We start from the raw sequence: 17,552 nt of genomic DNA, 5'->3' as shown, positions 1-17,552 counted from the left end.
AGATAGTTGTGGGTCACCATGTGGTTGCTGGGAATTGAACTTGGGAGCAATGGAGAAGCAACACTCTTAACCACCAAGCCATCTCTCCAGCCTGATAAAAAAGATTTTAAATTTCATTCTTTTCGTGTTTGTTTGCATCTTTCTTCTTGAGAACACTGTGATGGAATGTCCAAATGGTAATTAGTGGCGGTTGGTAGAAGGAGCCATATGTGTGATGCTGCCATATGTGTGAGGGGCTGGCAACAAGGTGCAGACCCAAGACCATGGCCCCGTGCCCTGAGGCTCGCCTGCTGGATGTGGGCTCTCAGCCCCATCAGGATGCCTTCAGGTGAGGACAGCAGGTGGTGGCTTGTGCCCTGCTGAGCCAGCCTAGGAGAGTGGCAGCCACAATCACCCTGACCAAGTCTCCAGCCTGGGGCACCTGGAAGCTCCAGAGGTGATGGACGCGGGTAGGTCATAGTGGGCCTTTAGGCCGGAAGAAGCCGCCCTGGCCTCCGCCTAGCCCTGAGAGGGGACTGACGGCCTGAGCGGAGCCAGGAGCTCCTCACCACGCGCCTCCCGGTGTCGCGCCTCCCGGTGTTGCCTGCACCGCGGAGTGGGCACACGTGTCCTTCCCACCCCGCCCCACGACCGCGCCCGAGCCCGGCCTCAGGGCACGCGGAGCTCGTGGGTGAGCGCGGGGCCTGAGGGGACGGGGCGCTCGGGTTATATTTGGCGCCAGCAGCAGCTCGTGTGCCTGGGCGAGTTTTCCTTCCGCAGGTGCCCGCAGCCGGGGCGCCGCCGCCCAAGCTGACTCCTCTCTCTCCCTCTCCAACCCCGGCAGGGCCCAGAGGTTATTCTGCCTGCACGATGTCCTCCTTCCTGGAGGCGAGCTCTTCGCAGGCGCCACGTCGCGAACGAAAAGAGAAAAGAAACAAAAGAAAAGAAAAATCAGAAGAAGCTGACAGAGAAGGGGGCGGTAACGGCGTTGGGGGTCACCTCGGCCACGGGAGGGCGCGCTAAGACAGTGGCGGGGTTTCCAACGGCGACTCCACCCTGCAGTGTCCAGGGAAGAAGCCGAGGCTAGTCCTGCCAGGGGACCTGGAGGCCTGGCGCCCGCGCGGACCCCTAGCCCGACCTCCGGTCTGCTCCCCAGGGAGAGCAAGCAGCAAGCAGGGCGGGCTGCACCTTAAGAGCAGCATCATCAAGGTAGGTAGGAGACCTGCGTCCCTCCTTAGGCTCCTTCTGGCCCCCGTCCCCCGCCCTGGGAAAGCATTGGCAGAAGGAGGCAATGCAAAGTGAGCCCACTGGGTAGGGGAAGGGAGGGTTCAGGAATGTATGGAGAGCTGAAGCAGGAATTGGAAAGCCTATGGCATTGGGAAAGAGTGGAGAGGTGCTTTGGAGTGTGCATGAGAGCTGTGCTCTGACATCCCCAGAGCAACTTGGGGCTGTCACACCTCTCCAGATGACTTGGAATTAAATGACCTGTACCTGCCAGGGCAGGACAGGATTTTCAGAGGCAGCTTAGCCTGGTGGCACATCCCTGTAATGTTTCCATTGTATGTTAAAGGACGGGGATCATGGGAAAATATTTCCTTAAAACCTCAGGCAATGAATGTATTATTTAATAGATTTCTTCTGATATACTTTGTAATTGTTTGCCCCTTGCAAGAGATTGTATTTGGAGGATGTAAAATACCCTCCTTCAATTACTTGGAAAAAGGGAACATACACAGAGATTTCCTCTTTTTTAGCCTCCAAAGCTCTGAGAGATTACAGTTCTGCATAATTTAATTCTTTCCTACCTGCTATGAGCAGGCCTCCAGATCAGCAAGTTCCTTTGGAATGGTTTTGCTTGTTTTTGTTTATTTTCCATGGTGCTGATTAGAAAGCCATGAATTGTTTTGTGAATTTTAAATTTCAAGAGGTGACACCCAGAGTTGATGGTGGTTTCCTTCACACATTGCAGTGTAGTTGCAGCATAAAAACATACTTCTTGTGACAAGAAGTGGAAAAAGAAAGTTGATGAGCTAAGGAAAGAGGAGCCTTGAGCCAGATCAACCATTTGGCTTCCTCAAATATGGAGCAAGCATGGAATGTGGCTTTTTCAGAATCGAGGGGGTTTTTAGGATTGGGCAGTGAATGCTGTCTGGGGCTAACCCGTCCCTTTTGTGGCTGACAACCCTTAGGAGAAGGTCAGAATGTGCCAACAGCACAGAGTGGGCACTGGTGGTGTTTGAACTCAGAAGTGCTCAGGAACTGTGAAAGTTTCTCTGTTATCACCCTGGAGCCATCTAGTGTAATAGACCACTGTGATGCTGTGTAAGAGGCCATTGTGAGGCTGGAGAGATGGCTCAGTGGGTAAGAGCACCAAGTGATCTTCCAGAGGTCCTGAGTTCAAATGCCAGCAACCACATGGTGGCTCACAACCATCTGTAATGAGTACTGATGCCCTCTTCTGGTGTGTCTGAAGACAGCTGCATTGTCTGACATATAAATAAATAAATCTTACAAAAGATTGTCATCTACTGCAGTTTAATGTGGACGGCACACAGTTGAAGGGCTTAAAGATCAAGTACATTGCCTGTCTTTAAAGATCAAGTGTATCACCTAACTTTCAAACCAAGAAATGTAGTGTCTTTTTTTGCTGCTTGTGTAGCTTTTAGTGATGTATCTTTTCTCCTAGTATGTCCTTTGTTTCCATAATAGTTGTTTTCAAGTATATATGATTATCGCTCCTATTTGCAGAGCTATTCAATATTTTCATTGGTTAAATATTTGTGGTGAATTTGCATTGTGATATCAGTAAAATGCTATGTGAAAATTTTAGAGAATATACCGGTTTGGAAATTTTAATAACCTTTCCCCTCAAGTGGTGGCCTGTTTTCATATTGAAAAGACTGGAATTCATTACCATCCATAGCAGGATTGATAGGGAAGCAAAATGGACAGTGACAGTTCTGTTCTAAATGACAGTTAAGGGAGCCAAGAAAGAAGTGTGACTTGCTTTTTGTGACTTATAAAATCAAGACTGAGTATCATTACTGTAGAAGCCCATGGAAAAAATGATGAAGTTTTCAGAAATCACCAGTTAAAGAAATGGTGGTTTTGCTTATATTGAATTCTGAGTTTCAAAGTTATGTTTCATTTATCTTTATTCCTTACTGAGGCTTTTTATTAAGTTATTATTCACCATTACACCCTTAGATGCACAGTGCTAGGATTGTAGTAGGTGCTCAATAAATCACTGACCATTGGGGAGGAGGAATGATAAGAAAGTATGTATTTTCTGTAAGTTCTGTTAGTTTTGGGAACAGGTGGTTTTAGGCTTACCAGTCAAAGTTTGGTATCTTGTCCAATATAAGACAACTTGACAGAACCCCCTTTCTGGCCATTATGTTCAACTTATTTTACTCTTAATCATTCTTGAAAATCATGGAAGTAGTGTGGAAAATTGATTGTACCTGCAGTATAGCAAAAAAGGCCAGTCTAGATAGGTAAGCAGTTATGTTTGTCCATGAGCCGATGTCTTAAAACATCTAGATTTTAGGATTTTAGTGTTGTGTTTTCTAAACATACATCGTACAGCAAACAGATAACATCGTAATAGAATAAAGGAATCTTTTGATTTAGCACCAAATTCCATAAAGCAATGACTACTGCACAGCTCTCTTGGCCATATGAATAGCAGAAATTATATTTCACTTTTTTAAAGAAATAACGAAAGTACTAAAGGTTGAAAAAAGCCCATTGGAAAAGGTCCCTTGAGTTGCTGTCCATGGAGTAGATTCTAGACAACTGGACCATGTTTGTGGGAAGCCAAGCCACTGACATGGAAGATCTTACCAAAAATCATGATGAATTTTGAAAGACAGTCATCCTCATGTGGCCAATGGTCACAGGCTTCCTGCGGATGTTCTGGGTTATTGCTGTATTTGTCAAGTGTATAGCAGTTGTGTCCCTAAACAATGAGAAACCTTTCTAAAAAAATCATAAATTGCACCAAACAATAATAGTAGGAGATTTAAACACCCTACTTTCATCAATGGACAGATCAGGGAAACAGAAATTAGACAGAGACATAGAAAGACTAACAGAAGTTATGAAACAAATGAATTTAACATATATTTATAGAACATTCCACCCTAAAACCAAAGGATATACCTTCTTCTCTGCATCTCATGGTACCTTCTCCAAAATTGACCATATTATCGGTCACAAAAGAAGCCTCAACATGTACAGGAAGATAGAAATAATCCCATGCATCCTTTCAAAAAACCACGGACTAAGGCTGCTGATCAATAACAACAAATAGGACAGAAAGCCCACATATACGTGGAAGTTGAAGTCAATGACAACTTGGTCATTGGAGACATAAGAAAGAAATTAAAGATTTCTAAGAATTTAATGAAAATGAAGATACAACATACCCAAACTTATGGGACACAATAAAAGCAGCGCTAAGAGGAAAACTCATAGCTCTGAGTGCCTGCAAAAAGAAACAGGAGAGAGCATATCTCAGCAGCTTGACAGCACACCTCAAAGCTCTAGAAAACAATTAAATAAACCCTAGAGGAGTAGAAGGCAGGAAATAATCAAACTCAGGGCTGAAATCAAACAAGAAGAAACAAAACCGAGGATCAAAAGAATCAGCAAACCCAGGAACTGGTTCTTTGAGAAAATCAACAAGATAAATAAACACTTAGCCATACTAACCAGAGGTCACAGAGAATATATCCAAATTAATAAAATCAGAAATAAAAGGGAGACATAACAACAAATTCTGAAGAAATTAAAAAGATCATCAGATCCTACTACAAAAACATATATTCAACAAAACTGGAAAATGTGGAGGAAATGGACAATTTTCTATACAGATACCAGGTACCACAGTGAAATCAGGAACAAATAAACCATCTAAACAACCCCATAACTCATAAAGAAATAGAAACTGTTATTAAACATCTTCCATCCAAAAGGAGCCCAGAACCAGATGGATTTAGTGCAGAATTCTATCAGAACTTCATAGAAGACTTCATACCAATACTGCCCAAATTATTCCGCAAAATAGAAACAGACAGAGCACTACCAAATTCCTTCTATAAAGCCACAATTACTCTTATGCCTAAACAACACAAAGATACAACAAAGATAGAGCAATTCAGACCAATTTGATTTATGAATATTGATGAAAAAAATGCTCAATAAAATTCTTGCAAACTGAGTCCAAGAACACATCCAAAAAATCATCCATCATGATCAAGTTGGCCTCATGGCAAGGATGCAGGGATGGTTTAATATACAGAAATCCATCAACAAAATTCACCATATAAACAAACTCAAAGGAAAAAAACCCACATGATCATTTCATTAGATGCTGAGAAATCATTTGACAAAATTCAGTAACCTTTCATTAATAAAGTCCTGGAAAGATCAGGAATTCAAGGCCCATATCTAAATATAGGAAAATGCAAAATACATCCAACCAGTAGCTAATATCAAACTAAACTGAGAAAATTGAAGGAATCCCACTAAAATCAGGGACTAGACAAGGCTGCCCACTCTCCTTACTTTTTTCAATATGGTACTTAAAGTCCTAGCCATAGCAATCAAACAATGAAAGTAGGTCAAAGGGATAAAAATTAGAAGGGATGAAGTCAAAATAGTAATATTTGAAGATGATATGATAGTCTACTTAAGCAACACCAAAATTCCACCAGAGAATTACTTAACCTGATCAACAATTTCAGCAAACTGTCCGGGTATAAAATTAACTCAAACAATTCAGTAGCCTTCCTCTACTCAAAGGGTAAACAGGCTGAGAGAAATGAGGGAAATGACACCCTTCACAACATTCCCAAATAATATAAAATAACTTGCTGTTACTTGAACCAAGCAAGTAAAAAATCTGTATGACAAGAACTTCAAATCTCTGAAGAAATTGAAGAAGATCTCAGAAGATGGAAAGATCTCCCATGCTCATAGATTGGCAGGATGAATATGGTAAAAAATGACCATTTTGCAAAAAGCAATCTACACATTCAATGCCATCACCAACAATATTCCTACTCAATTCTTTATAAAGGTAGAAAGTTCAATTTGCTGTCATTTGGTATAACATAAAACCCAGGATAGCAAAACTATACTCAACAATAAAAGACCTTCTGGGGGAATCACCATCTCTGACCTCAAGCAGTATTACAGAGCAATAGTTTGTATGGTATTGGCATACAGACAGGCAGATCAGTGGAACATAATTGAAGACACAGAATTGAACACACACCCCTATGGTCATTTGATCTTTGACAAAGGAGGTAAAACATCCAATGGAAGAAAGATAGCAGTTTTAACAAATGGTGCTGGATCAATTGGAGGTCAGCATGTAGAAGAATGCAAGTTGACCCATTCTTATTGCCCTGTACAAAGCTTAAGTCCAAGTGGATCAAGGACCTCCACATCAAACCAGATACACTGAAAGTAATAGATAAAAAGTAGGGAAGAGTCTCGAAGACATGAGCACTAAGGAGATATGGAGGCCAAATCTAAAGCAGAGACTGAAGGAAAAGCCATTCAGAGTCTGCCCCACATGTGGCCCATATATATACAGCCACCAAAACTAGGTAAGATTGATGAAGCTAAAAAGTGCTTACTGAAAGGGACTGGATATGCATCTCCCCTGAGAGACACATCCAGGGCATGTCAAATAAAGAGGTCAGTGCTTGCAGTAAACTACTGAACTGAGAACAGGACCCCCTTTATGGGAATTAGAGGAAGGATTCAAAGAGCTGAAGGGCTTGCAACCCCATAAGAACAGCAATGCCAACCAAATAAACCACTAGCAAAAGACTATACATGGACTGACCCAGGGGTCCAACTGCATATGTAGGAGAGAATAGACTTGTTGGGGCACCTATGGAAGGGGAAGCCCTTGTTCTTAACAAGGTTGGACCCTCAGTGCAGGGGAATGTCCGGGAAGGGTTTCAAGGGGCGTGGATTGGGGGACCATACATATGGAGAAGGGTCCCGGGAGGGGGGCTTATGGACCAAAAACTGGGAAAGGGAATAAGGTTTGAAATGTAAATAAAAAGTATATATCTATTAAAAACCAAAATTTTAAAAAATGATAATAATAGTAAGAAATAATCAAGAAAAAAAGAAAATGTGAATAAGAAAGAAATTTTAGGACTTGGAAAAAGATGAATGCCAGGTATTTGAAAAACTGTATGACCATGGTAAACACTTTAATATATGTGAGAAATTTTTTACATGTTACTGAATTGCATCTTTTTTTTAAATAGTGAATGGAAATACAGTCCCTTCCTGTGTGTGAGGCTAGGTATCCAGATGTAGTGGAATTCATTATTTGTTGAGTCCTGAACCTTTGAGCCTGCTTCTAACACAGCTTACGCCAAGGAAACTAGGCGAAGGTGATATCTAAGCCATTGACCAAACTATCTGGACTAACAATCACAGGTGAAATTCCACCTTGTAAATGGGACGAGCAGAATAAAAGATACCTTTAAGGATTTAAAAAAATGAAATGTACCCAAAAAATCCAATAAAAAAGTTTCAAATAAAAATAACTTAGGAAATTCAAAATACTGCGGTGCCATTCCACAATCATGATGTGTTTCTTCTGTGATAGCTTACAGGTTAATTTACTTCTCTATGACTGTTTTCTTATTTGAAAGTAAGTAATGGCATCATCTGTGGAGTGGATGGGGAGAACAAAAGCTTTGCCTAACTTGAATAATCGATCCCTCCTGAGCATGTGCTTAACATTCTAAGCACAGGGAAATTTCCTGAGGGGTTTAAAGAACAAAATCTAAACATAAAACAGGAACAACAACGATGTAAAAACATTCTGCATGCTCGGTATGAAGACATGTTACAACTTTAATCAGCTTTGTAGGTATTTCTAATAAACATCCCAAGAAACAAAAATCCCATCACAGTCCTAGCAGTTGCATCCAACAAAGAGAGAGCTGTGAGGTAGTGCCTGCTGCTTCTTTCCCCAGATACCCCTGGGCCTCAGGCCTGCATCCAGTGACCTGGACCTAAGAGCAGCCAGGTTGAAATTCCTGCTGCCATGGCAGGATTCTGCAGGAACATTTCCCTTTGACAACAAGGAACCTGTGTGGAGGAGACCTCTTGGTGAGTCCTCATGGACTCTGCATTTCCTATTCTACAGGGAGAAGCCCTGCCAGGTCTTTGGCAAGGCCAGCCAGTTGTTTGGGTAAGTCTCTGGTCCTGTGGCAGAGGGCGAGGTATGGCAGAAAGAATGGCAGCTCCACTGAGAGCAAAGGTTAACCCTTCTAGGCCTGTGAACTCCTAATTAATTTATCTTTTCACCTGATGCCCTATTCACATTTTCTTACTATCATACAACTGTGATCTTGATGAGCAGCTGGGCTCTTGTTTTCTTAATCAGTTCTTTGTTGTCACAGACGTTTTTAACTTACTCCAACCCATGAGACTTATTCACACCTTCTGTATGCAGTAGGACCCTTGGTGGGCCTGTCATCTCAAAAATAGAAGATTCAGTAATCCAAAAGATTGGACTCCAATTTACCTCAGGCCAGGAAAGAAGTCAGCCAACATTAGTAAAATAGCAAGGGAAGAATTACATAGGAAAAACAAGTGCCTTAATTAGAAGAAAAGATCCTCAACTTCTAAGGGGTGCACATGTGCACCCCTCTCTTCTGAGCTTTGTAAAGTGATGTTGTATAACTCTAGATGGTAGTAAAAGGCAGAGCTCTTCCCAGAAAGGTCAAACATGATTTTCACTCTTACATCTGTGAGGTGGGGTGGCATTATAGCACACATTCAGGTAGAATTATAACACCTATGATAAGAAGACAGAATCCATATATCACAATGCCAAATGGACTCCCTTCTCAACTTATGGACCCATTAAGATTGAGGTTCAACCTGAACTGAGGCCATTCCACTCCCTTCCCATCCTCCTGATTCTTATGTTTAGTAGGAGTAAAGGATCATGGTGCAGCCCCCAATATTCTCATGACTAGACTTGCCTATTCAGGACGAATGATATTGGAGAAGTGATGGCTATATAGTTACAATGTAGTAACACAAGCTCCAAGTTGACATTTGCTCACTGACGTCCAATTTAATTGTCTTGTTATATTTGAGAAAGGGAGGATGCCCTACTTAATATATAAAAGGGAAAGAAATTTATTATTTTATATATGCCCTGTAGTTGGTCTCTATGTTCCCAAGAAAAAGGAGTTTTTATTGCAAAAAAAAATAGGATTATAGACCATTGATTTTGTGAAATACATGGATATGTAATTGGAAACAATGTCAGCTGTCAAGGACTGCACACTAATCAACTATTTCTCGGTTTTATACACTCAGAGGTATAGAAGAAACATATTGGCCTCCACAAAAGGGAAAAGCTTAAGAATCGAAATGTATGTCACATGCATTGTCTCGGCTAGTAGATTTACTTTTAAGAAAAAACTGCCCCCTCCTTGGCCCCTAGAGATTTGGGTGCTAAGAAAAATCTGTTCTCCAATTCAGGGTTGTAAGCAACTCTCCCCAGCAAAAGCATTGTTGACTTCTAATGAAGCAGAGAGACATATCTAGCTTTGAAATAGATGTTGCCAAATGGTATTCCCAGTGACACATGGGAGACTGGAGGAAAGGGTCCCCACATAAATTCATCAGTGTGGGGAAAGCTGGTTAGTAGGTAGGCCATAGAACTTTCCAGTGACATCACCAGTAAGCCGTTCACTGGACACTCTATTGTATCTAAGAGATCCCTAGAATCTTCAGTGATGTCACCAGTGTTGTGGTGACACCAACCGCCTTTGGGATATTACTTCAGTTCCCTTTGGGTTCACAAGCAGGCATGTTTCGCCAGCTGCTCAGGCTATTTCGGAAGGAAAGGGGAGATCAAGGAGAGACCACACCAGGTCAGAGGGAAGCTGACCCCCTCTCTAGTGAAACAGGAAGGAGGAAATCATTCTGGGGAAGGCTTGGTGAGTCCTGGGCAGAGTTGGGGAACATCCTCAAGGAGGTAGGTTTGAGATGTGCCTTCTAAGACTAGGCCTTACAAGCAGGAGCCTTGGGATTTCTCAAAGGCAAACCAAGAGTCAGGAGTTCCAAACTTTAATTTGAGAGAAAGCCAGAAAGTGGTAAGCCTTCAGTGTCTTTTCTTGAAGCTTTTTAAATGTGAGTGTCAATGAATGGCAGGAGGAGGCACTGTGAGATTAACAATGTGACCATCCATGGTTGGGAGTTGAAGCACTTCATCCTCTAGATTACTGTAGGTTACATAAGTCTCTGATGGCGAAAACAAGGAAGGATGCACCCCTAGTCATGAATTGAGTTCTCAGACACTTTGGGCTGCAACACAGATGATTAGAGCTTGATGGTGCTAAGCATTATGAACTCCAGGATTAACTGCACCACATCTGATATGAGAGAACAATGTCCCAGATGTTTATGTATCAGTCAGGTTATACTGTTCAGGGTGAGGGGTCCTGTAATAGTGAGTGTGGCACTTGTATGGCATTAGAGGTTGGGAAGAGGGACATAGCTTAAAAATCCACCTTTAAGAAAGCTTTTCTGCTCTTCCAGGGATTCACCCAGTCTCTACTATTTCCCATTCCTCAACCTCCTTTTGGGATTCAGAATGATCTTTTCTGCCTGTGGGCCATCAAATATGCAAATTCACTTGGGTTTATCTATCTACAGGTTTTGGTAGGAAGGCATCATCCCAAAGTGTCATCAGCAAGCAAGAGGAGCTTCTAAAGGAACTGGAGGAACTCAAATTTGAAATCCAGAAGTGTCAATTCGAGAGGGATGAACTTTACCAAATCCTGGACCTTTATATCTATGATGATTGGGACCACAGGTAGTCATTATGCCCAGTAACCTGTTCACATTCTTGTGCTCTCTTTCTGCTAACCCGATATTTCCTCATAGCACGAGAGAGTTTCACCTCTCATCCTGGATTTTAAGGAGACTTGGCAGGCATTACCTTTGAGATAAGCTAGGTGCTGTGTGTTTAGGGTCAGCCTTTTTGTACTTGACTCTGAGCTCCTTGGATTAGCGTTGGTTCTGTCAGCAGCTGGAAGGACCTGGTCACACTTGCTGCAACTGTGTGTGTGAATGAAATGCCTGCACGTCATCACTCTTTCCTCTGAATTTGTTCATTATACTCTGATTCTATGGCACCTCCATGCATGTAGTTGGCATTCTAAATGTGTTTGGATATGGGTTGGTATGTATGTATGTGGAAGTACATGTGGTGTTTTACTCAGGATCAGGACGTCTGGGACCTTTGATGGGGTCTGAGGATTTGTTTGATCAACAGTTTGCAGGTCATGAAAGTGATGAGTACGTGGAGGCCCACACTGATCTACAGAGCACTTTGCTCCTTCTGTATACCTTGGTGGCACCCAGGACTCTCCCGAGGGGAGGAGGTGCTATAAATCCTCTTCCCTGTCAAACTTAGTTATGCCCTCTGGGAATTCATGTAACGATAGAAACCAAGGATTGAGTATACCTGCTTTCAAAACAAGAGAAATGTCATCACAGCTTTCTCTTGGGCCCAAAGCTGTGGCACAGACTGGAGGAATCTTCTTCCTGAACTAGTCAATTCCATCATGCTCACCTGGCCAGCTCTTGAAGGTCAGGTCCCTCCAATTGGTACCGTGGCTCAGTTCTCCTGTGCCCAGGATAATAAACTTAATCAGTACAACTACTTCAAAGGAGCAAGTATGTGCTATATAGTGGGTTTAAGTAATTGAGAGAACAGTCTGATTTCACCTAATTTTTTTACCTGCTTTGATCGTTAGTTTTTTATTTTTTTAACTATCCAGTGATGGTTTACTGTGACCTAGAAAGGGTCACTGTGGGAATAAATTCTTGACAGTTGTTATTCCAAACAGGCAGGTCTCAGGCTCTGCCCACTCCTATATAATAAGTCTTTGCAGAACCATATCTCCCCAGGCTTCTAAGGAGTCCTTATTTCAAAACAAAATTAGCTTATTTACATGGAAATATTTTCTGTGGATTGAGTCTCACTGTTGGGTTTTGGTCTGGTTTTTGAATTTGCCAATTTCTTCCCTTCTACCATTCCTTGAATTTGAACTTTTTTATTATATATTTTTTATTTACATTTCTCCTAATTCTGAAATCGTGAGTTCAAAACATTTGTTCCTTTGGCCATGACCTAACCCAGGCTGGATGTCGAATTGCCAGTACTTCAATCCGAACATGAGATGAGAATGATGGCTATGCAAATGATGACCAACTCAATAAGTGATGCCATGGAGAGGTACAAGGAGCTCATACAAGTGAACAGTTCCTACCGGTGAGTCGCGGACAGAGATTAGAACCCAGCACTAGGCAGGGAATACTTCTGTCCTGTATGACTTTGAACAAAAGTCAGGGCTCTGGCTCCATGGTGTCTGACTCTTAACAAGAAGCCTGCCTCCTGGCAAGGGTCTTAGATTTGTAGCTCTTGGACTCAGTTGTCCTACATGTGAAGGGTGTAGAAGACCCTCCAATTGTTATTTTCCCCATTAAGGATCCTCTAGATAGAAAAGGTTTGCACCATGATGGGAATATCAATCAACTCTGAATCTCTAGGACTCTGACAGGAGATTTAAAGATCTGTGATCCATGAGAAACACATGGAAAGACTATATAGCTATTGGGTCTTCTATCCTCCCTCAGAGGGGATTTGACCTCTACTTGCAGATGGTTTCAGCATACTATGGACATATGAGCTCCCTTATGGACCGTTTCTTCTACCTTGATTTATATAAACCGTCTTAATGTCAGGATTTTCAGAAGTACTTTCATTCACAGGGAATGTGTCCTCTGGATTTGACCTCCTCTAATTGGTGCTAACTTGTATAGTGTGGCTCTAGTCTGGGGATTTCTGGGGATGAGGACCCTTAAAGGGATGATTGTACTTGCAAGAGTGTCAGGCAAATAGAAGCTGGCAGGCATTTACCATTTTTTGTTTGTGGTTCAGCGTGAAGCACTCCCAGCTCCTGCGTGAACAAGCTCAATTGAAGAACAATATACAGATTTTGCTGAATGAGAAGAGAAAACTGCTGGTGGAGCAGACTGAACTGCCAGCATCCTCTGTGGAGGCAAAGAGGCTCTGTGAAGAGGCCAGAATGAACATCTGTGACCCCAGTGCCAAGCAACAGCAGGTAGGGTTAGGACTCAGGGTCAGGCTGTCCTCATGTCTTACCATAAACATAGATAACCAATGTAACTGTTTATTGACGGATCTATGTCCTGACCTAGGTCTCATCCAAGTGTTCATTTATGTGATGGTTTACAAGGCTTTCTGTGGAGATAGCCCCTCTTCAAGAAACTGCGTGTTTGGAAAGCAAATGCTCCTGCTCTTCGAGAATCTGCAGTTTATTAAGGGAGATAGGTTGATCACACAGCACAGCACTACATGCCATATGTGTGGAGGGTGCTATGTGGGTGCCCCTCTTTAGACTAGAGCAGGGCTTTGAGGGATGAAGCAAAAGCCCAGAGCCCATTTTCTTTGCAGGGGTCCTGTGAGATTCCAGGAACTAAATAGTTTAGAAGGAGGAGAGCCTGGTGGAAATGCCAAAGAAATGGTTCTCATTGTCATCTTTTGGTGGATTTGTTCTTTCTTTACCATTTTCCCTGTATATCAAGACCATCTGTTCATGCTTCCTAAATCATGGTACCTGACAGAGAAAGAGTAGCAGCATGTCAGTCCTGTTTTGTTCGAGTGTTGCTGGAGAGTTCATATCTTGACGTTATACTCTGTAGATGCTTGGAAAAGCAGGGATGTGGAAAGGTGTTCTCAAAACCTGACAATTGGCATGAGAGATTTGAGACTTCAAGAACAGAGTTATCTACCCCCATTCTCATCAAGAAGAGTGCTATCTAGGCCTTTTTGTTCCTCTCGGGAAAAATGGCTGAGTAGTGATTCTCTCTTAAAATACCTGCTTTGAATAGTCTATATTATGTTGTTCCTCCAGTATGATGGGATCTTCATTGTTTTCTGCCGACTTGCGATTTTTGGGGTGTGTGTGTGTGTGTGTGTGTGTGTGTGTGTGTGTGTCTGTTTGTGCTTGTTTGTGTGTGTGTCTGTATGGGTGTGTGATAGAGTATGTGTGTGTGAGTGGGTGTATGTGTGTGTGAGTGTGTGTATGTGTGTATGTGTGTACCAGCTGTGGCTCAGCATGTTTATGCTCATGTTGTGGGTTTAATTCTGGATGATTTTCCAAGTGTTTCTAGTGTGGGTTCTTTTGTGTGTGTGTGTGTGTGTGTGTGTGTGTGTGTGTGTGTGTGTGTGTGTGTATGTATGTGTGTGTGTGTGTGTGTGTGTGTGTTTCCCTGTGCATAATTGCACAGGTGAGTCTCTATTGCCCTGTTTCATGAGAAAAAGAATCTAAGAGTTCACTTTGCCTCCATGAATATCAAATATAGCACCCCAATCACTTGGAATCTCCACCTAGCTCTGTACAGCAAAAGAACCCAAAACACGTGTAAAGTTAGATTTTCAAGTGATTAGGGAAAAATGACTGGTCTGCATCAAAATCCTTTGGAGCACATCAAAGGAATGGAGTACATGGAGGTAAGGGGGGCTGCTTTATAAAATCCATTGATTTATGATCCTTCTCTGTCCTTTGTGAATGGTGAAAGCCCACTGGAAGGTTGTGTCACTCACTGTGTCTTCTCCAAGGTTGCTTTCCACATTGCCTGCTACCATTTCTTTCCAGCTACCTTGTCCATGACAGGATATGTATAATCCACAGGATTTCTTTGTATTTTGTACTTCTTTCTTCCTGTTAACTCTCTGATAAGATCTGAGAACATTTTCTCTTCAGTCGTCTCACAAATTGCATTACAATAAGCATAGTCTTACAGGGGTGCTGTTATGTATCTCCATCACAATAAACTTTACTGTTCCTTGTGTATGCTGTGAGGATTTGCTGTGAGCACATTCTCAGTGATTACAGGAGCTGTTCAGTGAGAATGGATTTGAAGTGAGATGGCTTCTCTGTGTATTTGCAGATTCAGTGGTTACAAATTGAACCTACGCAGGTTCCTTCAGTGCTAACATAATCAGAACTTTCACCACATTTCTGGACATGTTCTCCAGAAGGAATCCACATGGTATTCTAGGTTGCTCATACCATTCTTGAACTCAGATTCAGACCCAGCTACAGTGTTATTATTCAACATAATAAACCTGGACCAGTGACAAAATATGCTCATTTTTCTCTTAACCCCAGTACAGTGCATATTCCACAGTTCAAATTCTAGCAGTTTGAAAAGCTGAGATATAAATCCAAGCCCAGGTACTCTATGACACTTGGGGATGCAGGGACTGACCTCAGCTGACAGGTCATGCTGGATTATCCAACTGAACAGAGCTGATGTAAGAGGGAGAGCTGAATTGACAACCACTCACTAAACCTTTATTCCCTTGCTCTGCTAGGTCTGAAGTTCTCCAGCAGAAACTCGAACATGACACAGACCAGGACAAGATCTCTCTTGGAGAGAAGATCTACAGGAGGAGAACTAAGTGTGCACAGCAAATACACCACTATTGTATCTCATCTGTAATGTCCATAGCAATTGTGGACTGCATTTTCCTCCTTTAGTTTAACTTCTTTGGATTGAATAGGCCTTACTTTCACCTCAGCTCTCTCCAGCAAGTGTGCACTTTTGGAGGAACTCAGAGAAGTGTTGATGCACATGAATCAAGAGCTGCTGGTCATCCAGAAAGACTGTGCACGTGTAAATTTGTACTTGTCCTGATGGGTCATCCAGAAGAGTTTCATGGAGATCAGTTCACAACATTGGACAGACAATGAAACAAAGTCTGTAATATCATTTATACTCAGTATTGGTAGGCTTTTTCCTTAATACCCCTACTCCAACAAAACAGACCTACTTCCACTTCTCTTGAAAATATTATTACCATCAGTAACTGCTTGTCTACTATGTCTCCAAGGCAAGCCACAGGCTATAAGCCAATTCTGCAAAAGGAGCAGCAAAAGAATGCTTAGCGAAATTCCTCTATTTAACATTTGCTTGAGTTTTGATTATTTTGGTTATTTGGTTTTCCTTCTATTCATTTGAAGATTTGTTATTTATGTGTTGTTGTTGTTTTGTTCATTTTGTTTTCTATTTTGATAAGGATATAGACTGTATATATTGACTACCTGCATCTGGTTACTATCAAGTAAATTGGATGTATTCTGGTAAATAAAGGAGTAATCTCAAACTCTTCACTGTTAAGAACCTTCTTTATTGATCACTAATGTCAACATCTGAAGTCCCACAGCTATCAGGGGGGGATCGATCTCTGCATTCTCATGGGCACTGTGCATCCGTCTTACTGAGATTCAAAGGCAATTATACAGTCACTGTTCACTGTGTTTCCAACTCTGTGAATTTCCAGTTCATCATGCATCTCGTACCCACTGTGTATGCTTGCTGTCAAATATATAGTTACCTCTAAATTATACTCTGTGGATGAGCATGTTGAACAAATTAATGGGATAAACATTAATTTTTCTGTAATATCTCCTAGGACATATAAACATGGTATGAGGGATTTTAAAGCAGTCGGAAATCCTGCACCCAAATCCCGGGGCAGAGGGTGTTGAACACCCAGGAATGCAGATAATCCTGAGACCACAGGAAAGAAAGACACTTCTGACCAGCTCTTCCCATATCTCTGGCCCCATATTAATCTGCATGATGCCTCTGGAAACAGGAATAGAGGAGCAGTCAGCGGCAGGAACCTGCTTGGTTCAGCCTGGGCCCAGAATCTACCTGGGCCCCAAGCATATTTGACGAAAACTAGAGGCATACAATTCTCTGTTTCCTGATTGTGGCTTTTTTTATTTGAAGCTCTAAACACCATTTTGTTGTTGTTGAATTTTAATTGGATATTTTTCATTTCGAAGTCAAATGTTATTCCTTCCTTGTTTTCCAGAAATAAGTCTGAATACCATCGACCTCCCCCTCTTCTATAAAGGTGTTCCCTTCACCATCCATCCACTTTCCCAGCCTAGGCAGGACCAAGGGCTGCTCATTCCATTTGTGCCCAAGAAGACCATCCTCTGATACACATGCAGATGGAGCCATGGCACAGTCCCTGTATAGTGATTGGGTAGTGGTTTAGTCTCTGGGAACTCTGCTTGGCAGGCATGGTTGTCCTTATGGGGTTGCAAGTCCCTTCAGCTCTTTCAATCTTTCTGTAATTCCTCCAACTGAGGTCCAGTTCTCAGTTCAATGGTTTGCTGCTAGCATTTGCCACTGTATTTGACATGATCTGGCTGTGCCTCTCAGGAGACATCTATATCCAGTTCCTGTCAACCTGCACCTCTTAGCTTCATCCACCTTATCTAGTTTGAAGGCTGTATGTGTATAGGCCACTCGTGGGGTAGATTCTGAATGGCCATTCCTCCAGGCTCTGTTCTAAACTTTGCCTCCCTACCCCATCAATAGCGATTCTTCTTCTCCTTTAAAGGAAGGAGTGAAGAATCAGCATTTTGGTCATCCTTCCTGAATTTCATTTG

At 42.2% G+C, this 17,552-nt stretch overlaps 2 protein-coding genes across 6 annotated transcripts in view; both read left to right on the top strand.

The window, feature by feature from the left end:
- Positions 1 to 734: 734 nt before the first annotated feature.
- LOC134480509 (uncharacterized) overlaps positions 735 to 17,552 on the top strand; it is a 270,027-nt gene continuing 253,209 nt past the window's right edge. Inside the window, 3 exon segments of one of the 3 annotated variants that reach the window (NM_001447299.1) lie at positions 735 to 1,188; positions 7,998 to 8,215; positions 10,702 to 10,861. The gene's annotated coding sequence lies outside the window, so the exon portion shown is untranslated. 3 annotated transcript variants of the gene reach the window in all.
- On the top strand, positions 1,038 to 16,249 carry LOC148003484 (disks large homolog 5-like). Of its 3 annotated transcripts, XM_087568721.1 has the most exons (6): positions 1,038 to 1,188; positions 7,998 to 8,215; positions 10,702 to 10,861; positions 12,194 to 12,325; positions 12,995 to 13,178; positions 15,458 to 16,249. In XM_087568721.1, exons 4-6 carry the CDS (start codon positions 12,234 to 12,236, stop codon positions 15,461 to 15,463), a joined length of 282 nt encoding a protein of 93 aa, XP_087424847.1. In that variant the 5' UTR covers positions 1,038 to 1,188; positions 7,998 to 8,215; positions 10,702 to 10,861; positions 12,194 to 12,233; the 3' UTR covers positions 15,464 to 16,249. The 3 variants fall into 3 exon arrangements, with proteins under 3 accessions (XP_087424847.1, XP_087424846.1, XP_087424845.1); XM_087568720.1 differs by lacking the exon at positions 7,998 to 8,215; XM_087568719.1 differs by lacking the exons at positions 1,038 to 1,188; positions 7,998 to 8,215 and adding an exon at positions 8,495 to 9,983.

This window comes from Rattus norvegicus, chromosome 9, assembly GCF_021556685.1.
Source record: "Rattus norvegicus strain SHRSP/BbbUtx chromosome 9, alternate assembly SHRSP_T2T, whole genome shotgun sequence".
NCBI lineage: Eukaryota > Metazoa > Chordata > Mammalia > Rodentia > Muridae > Rattus > Rattus norvegicus.
The sequence above is the reverse complement of the archived record's forward strand: the minus strand, read 5'-3'. Positions and strand labels throughout refer to the sequence as shown.

Bases quoted from the DNA above. Each gene is read 5' to 3' on its own strand.
- LOC148003484 (XM_087568719.1), top strand. From the start codon at position 9,854: ATGTTTCGCCAGCTGCTCAGGCTATTTCGGAAGGAAAGGGGAGATCAA. The intron at 9,984-10,701 runs GTGAGTCCTGGG...ATCTATCTACAG, and splicing joins ATCATTCTGGGGAAGGCTTG to GTTTTGGTAGGAAGGCATCA. The intron at 10,862-12,193 runs GTAGTCATTATG...GACCTAACCCAG, and splicing joins TATGATGATTGGGACCACAG to GCTGGATGTCGAATTGCCAG.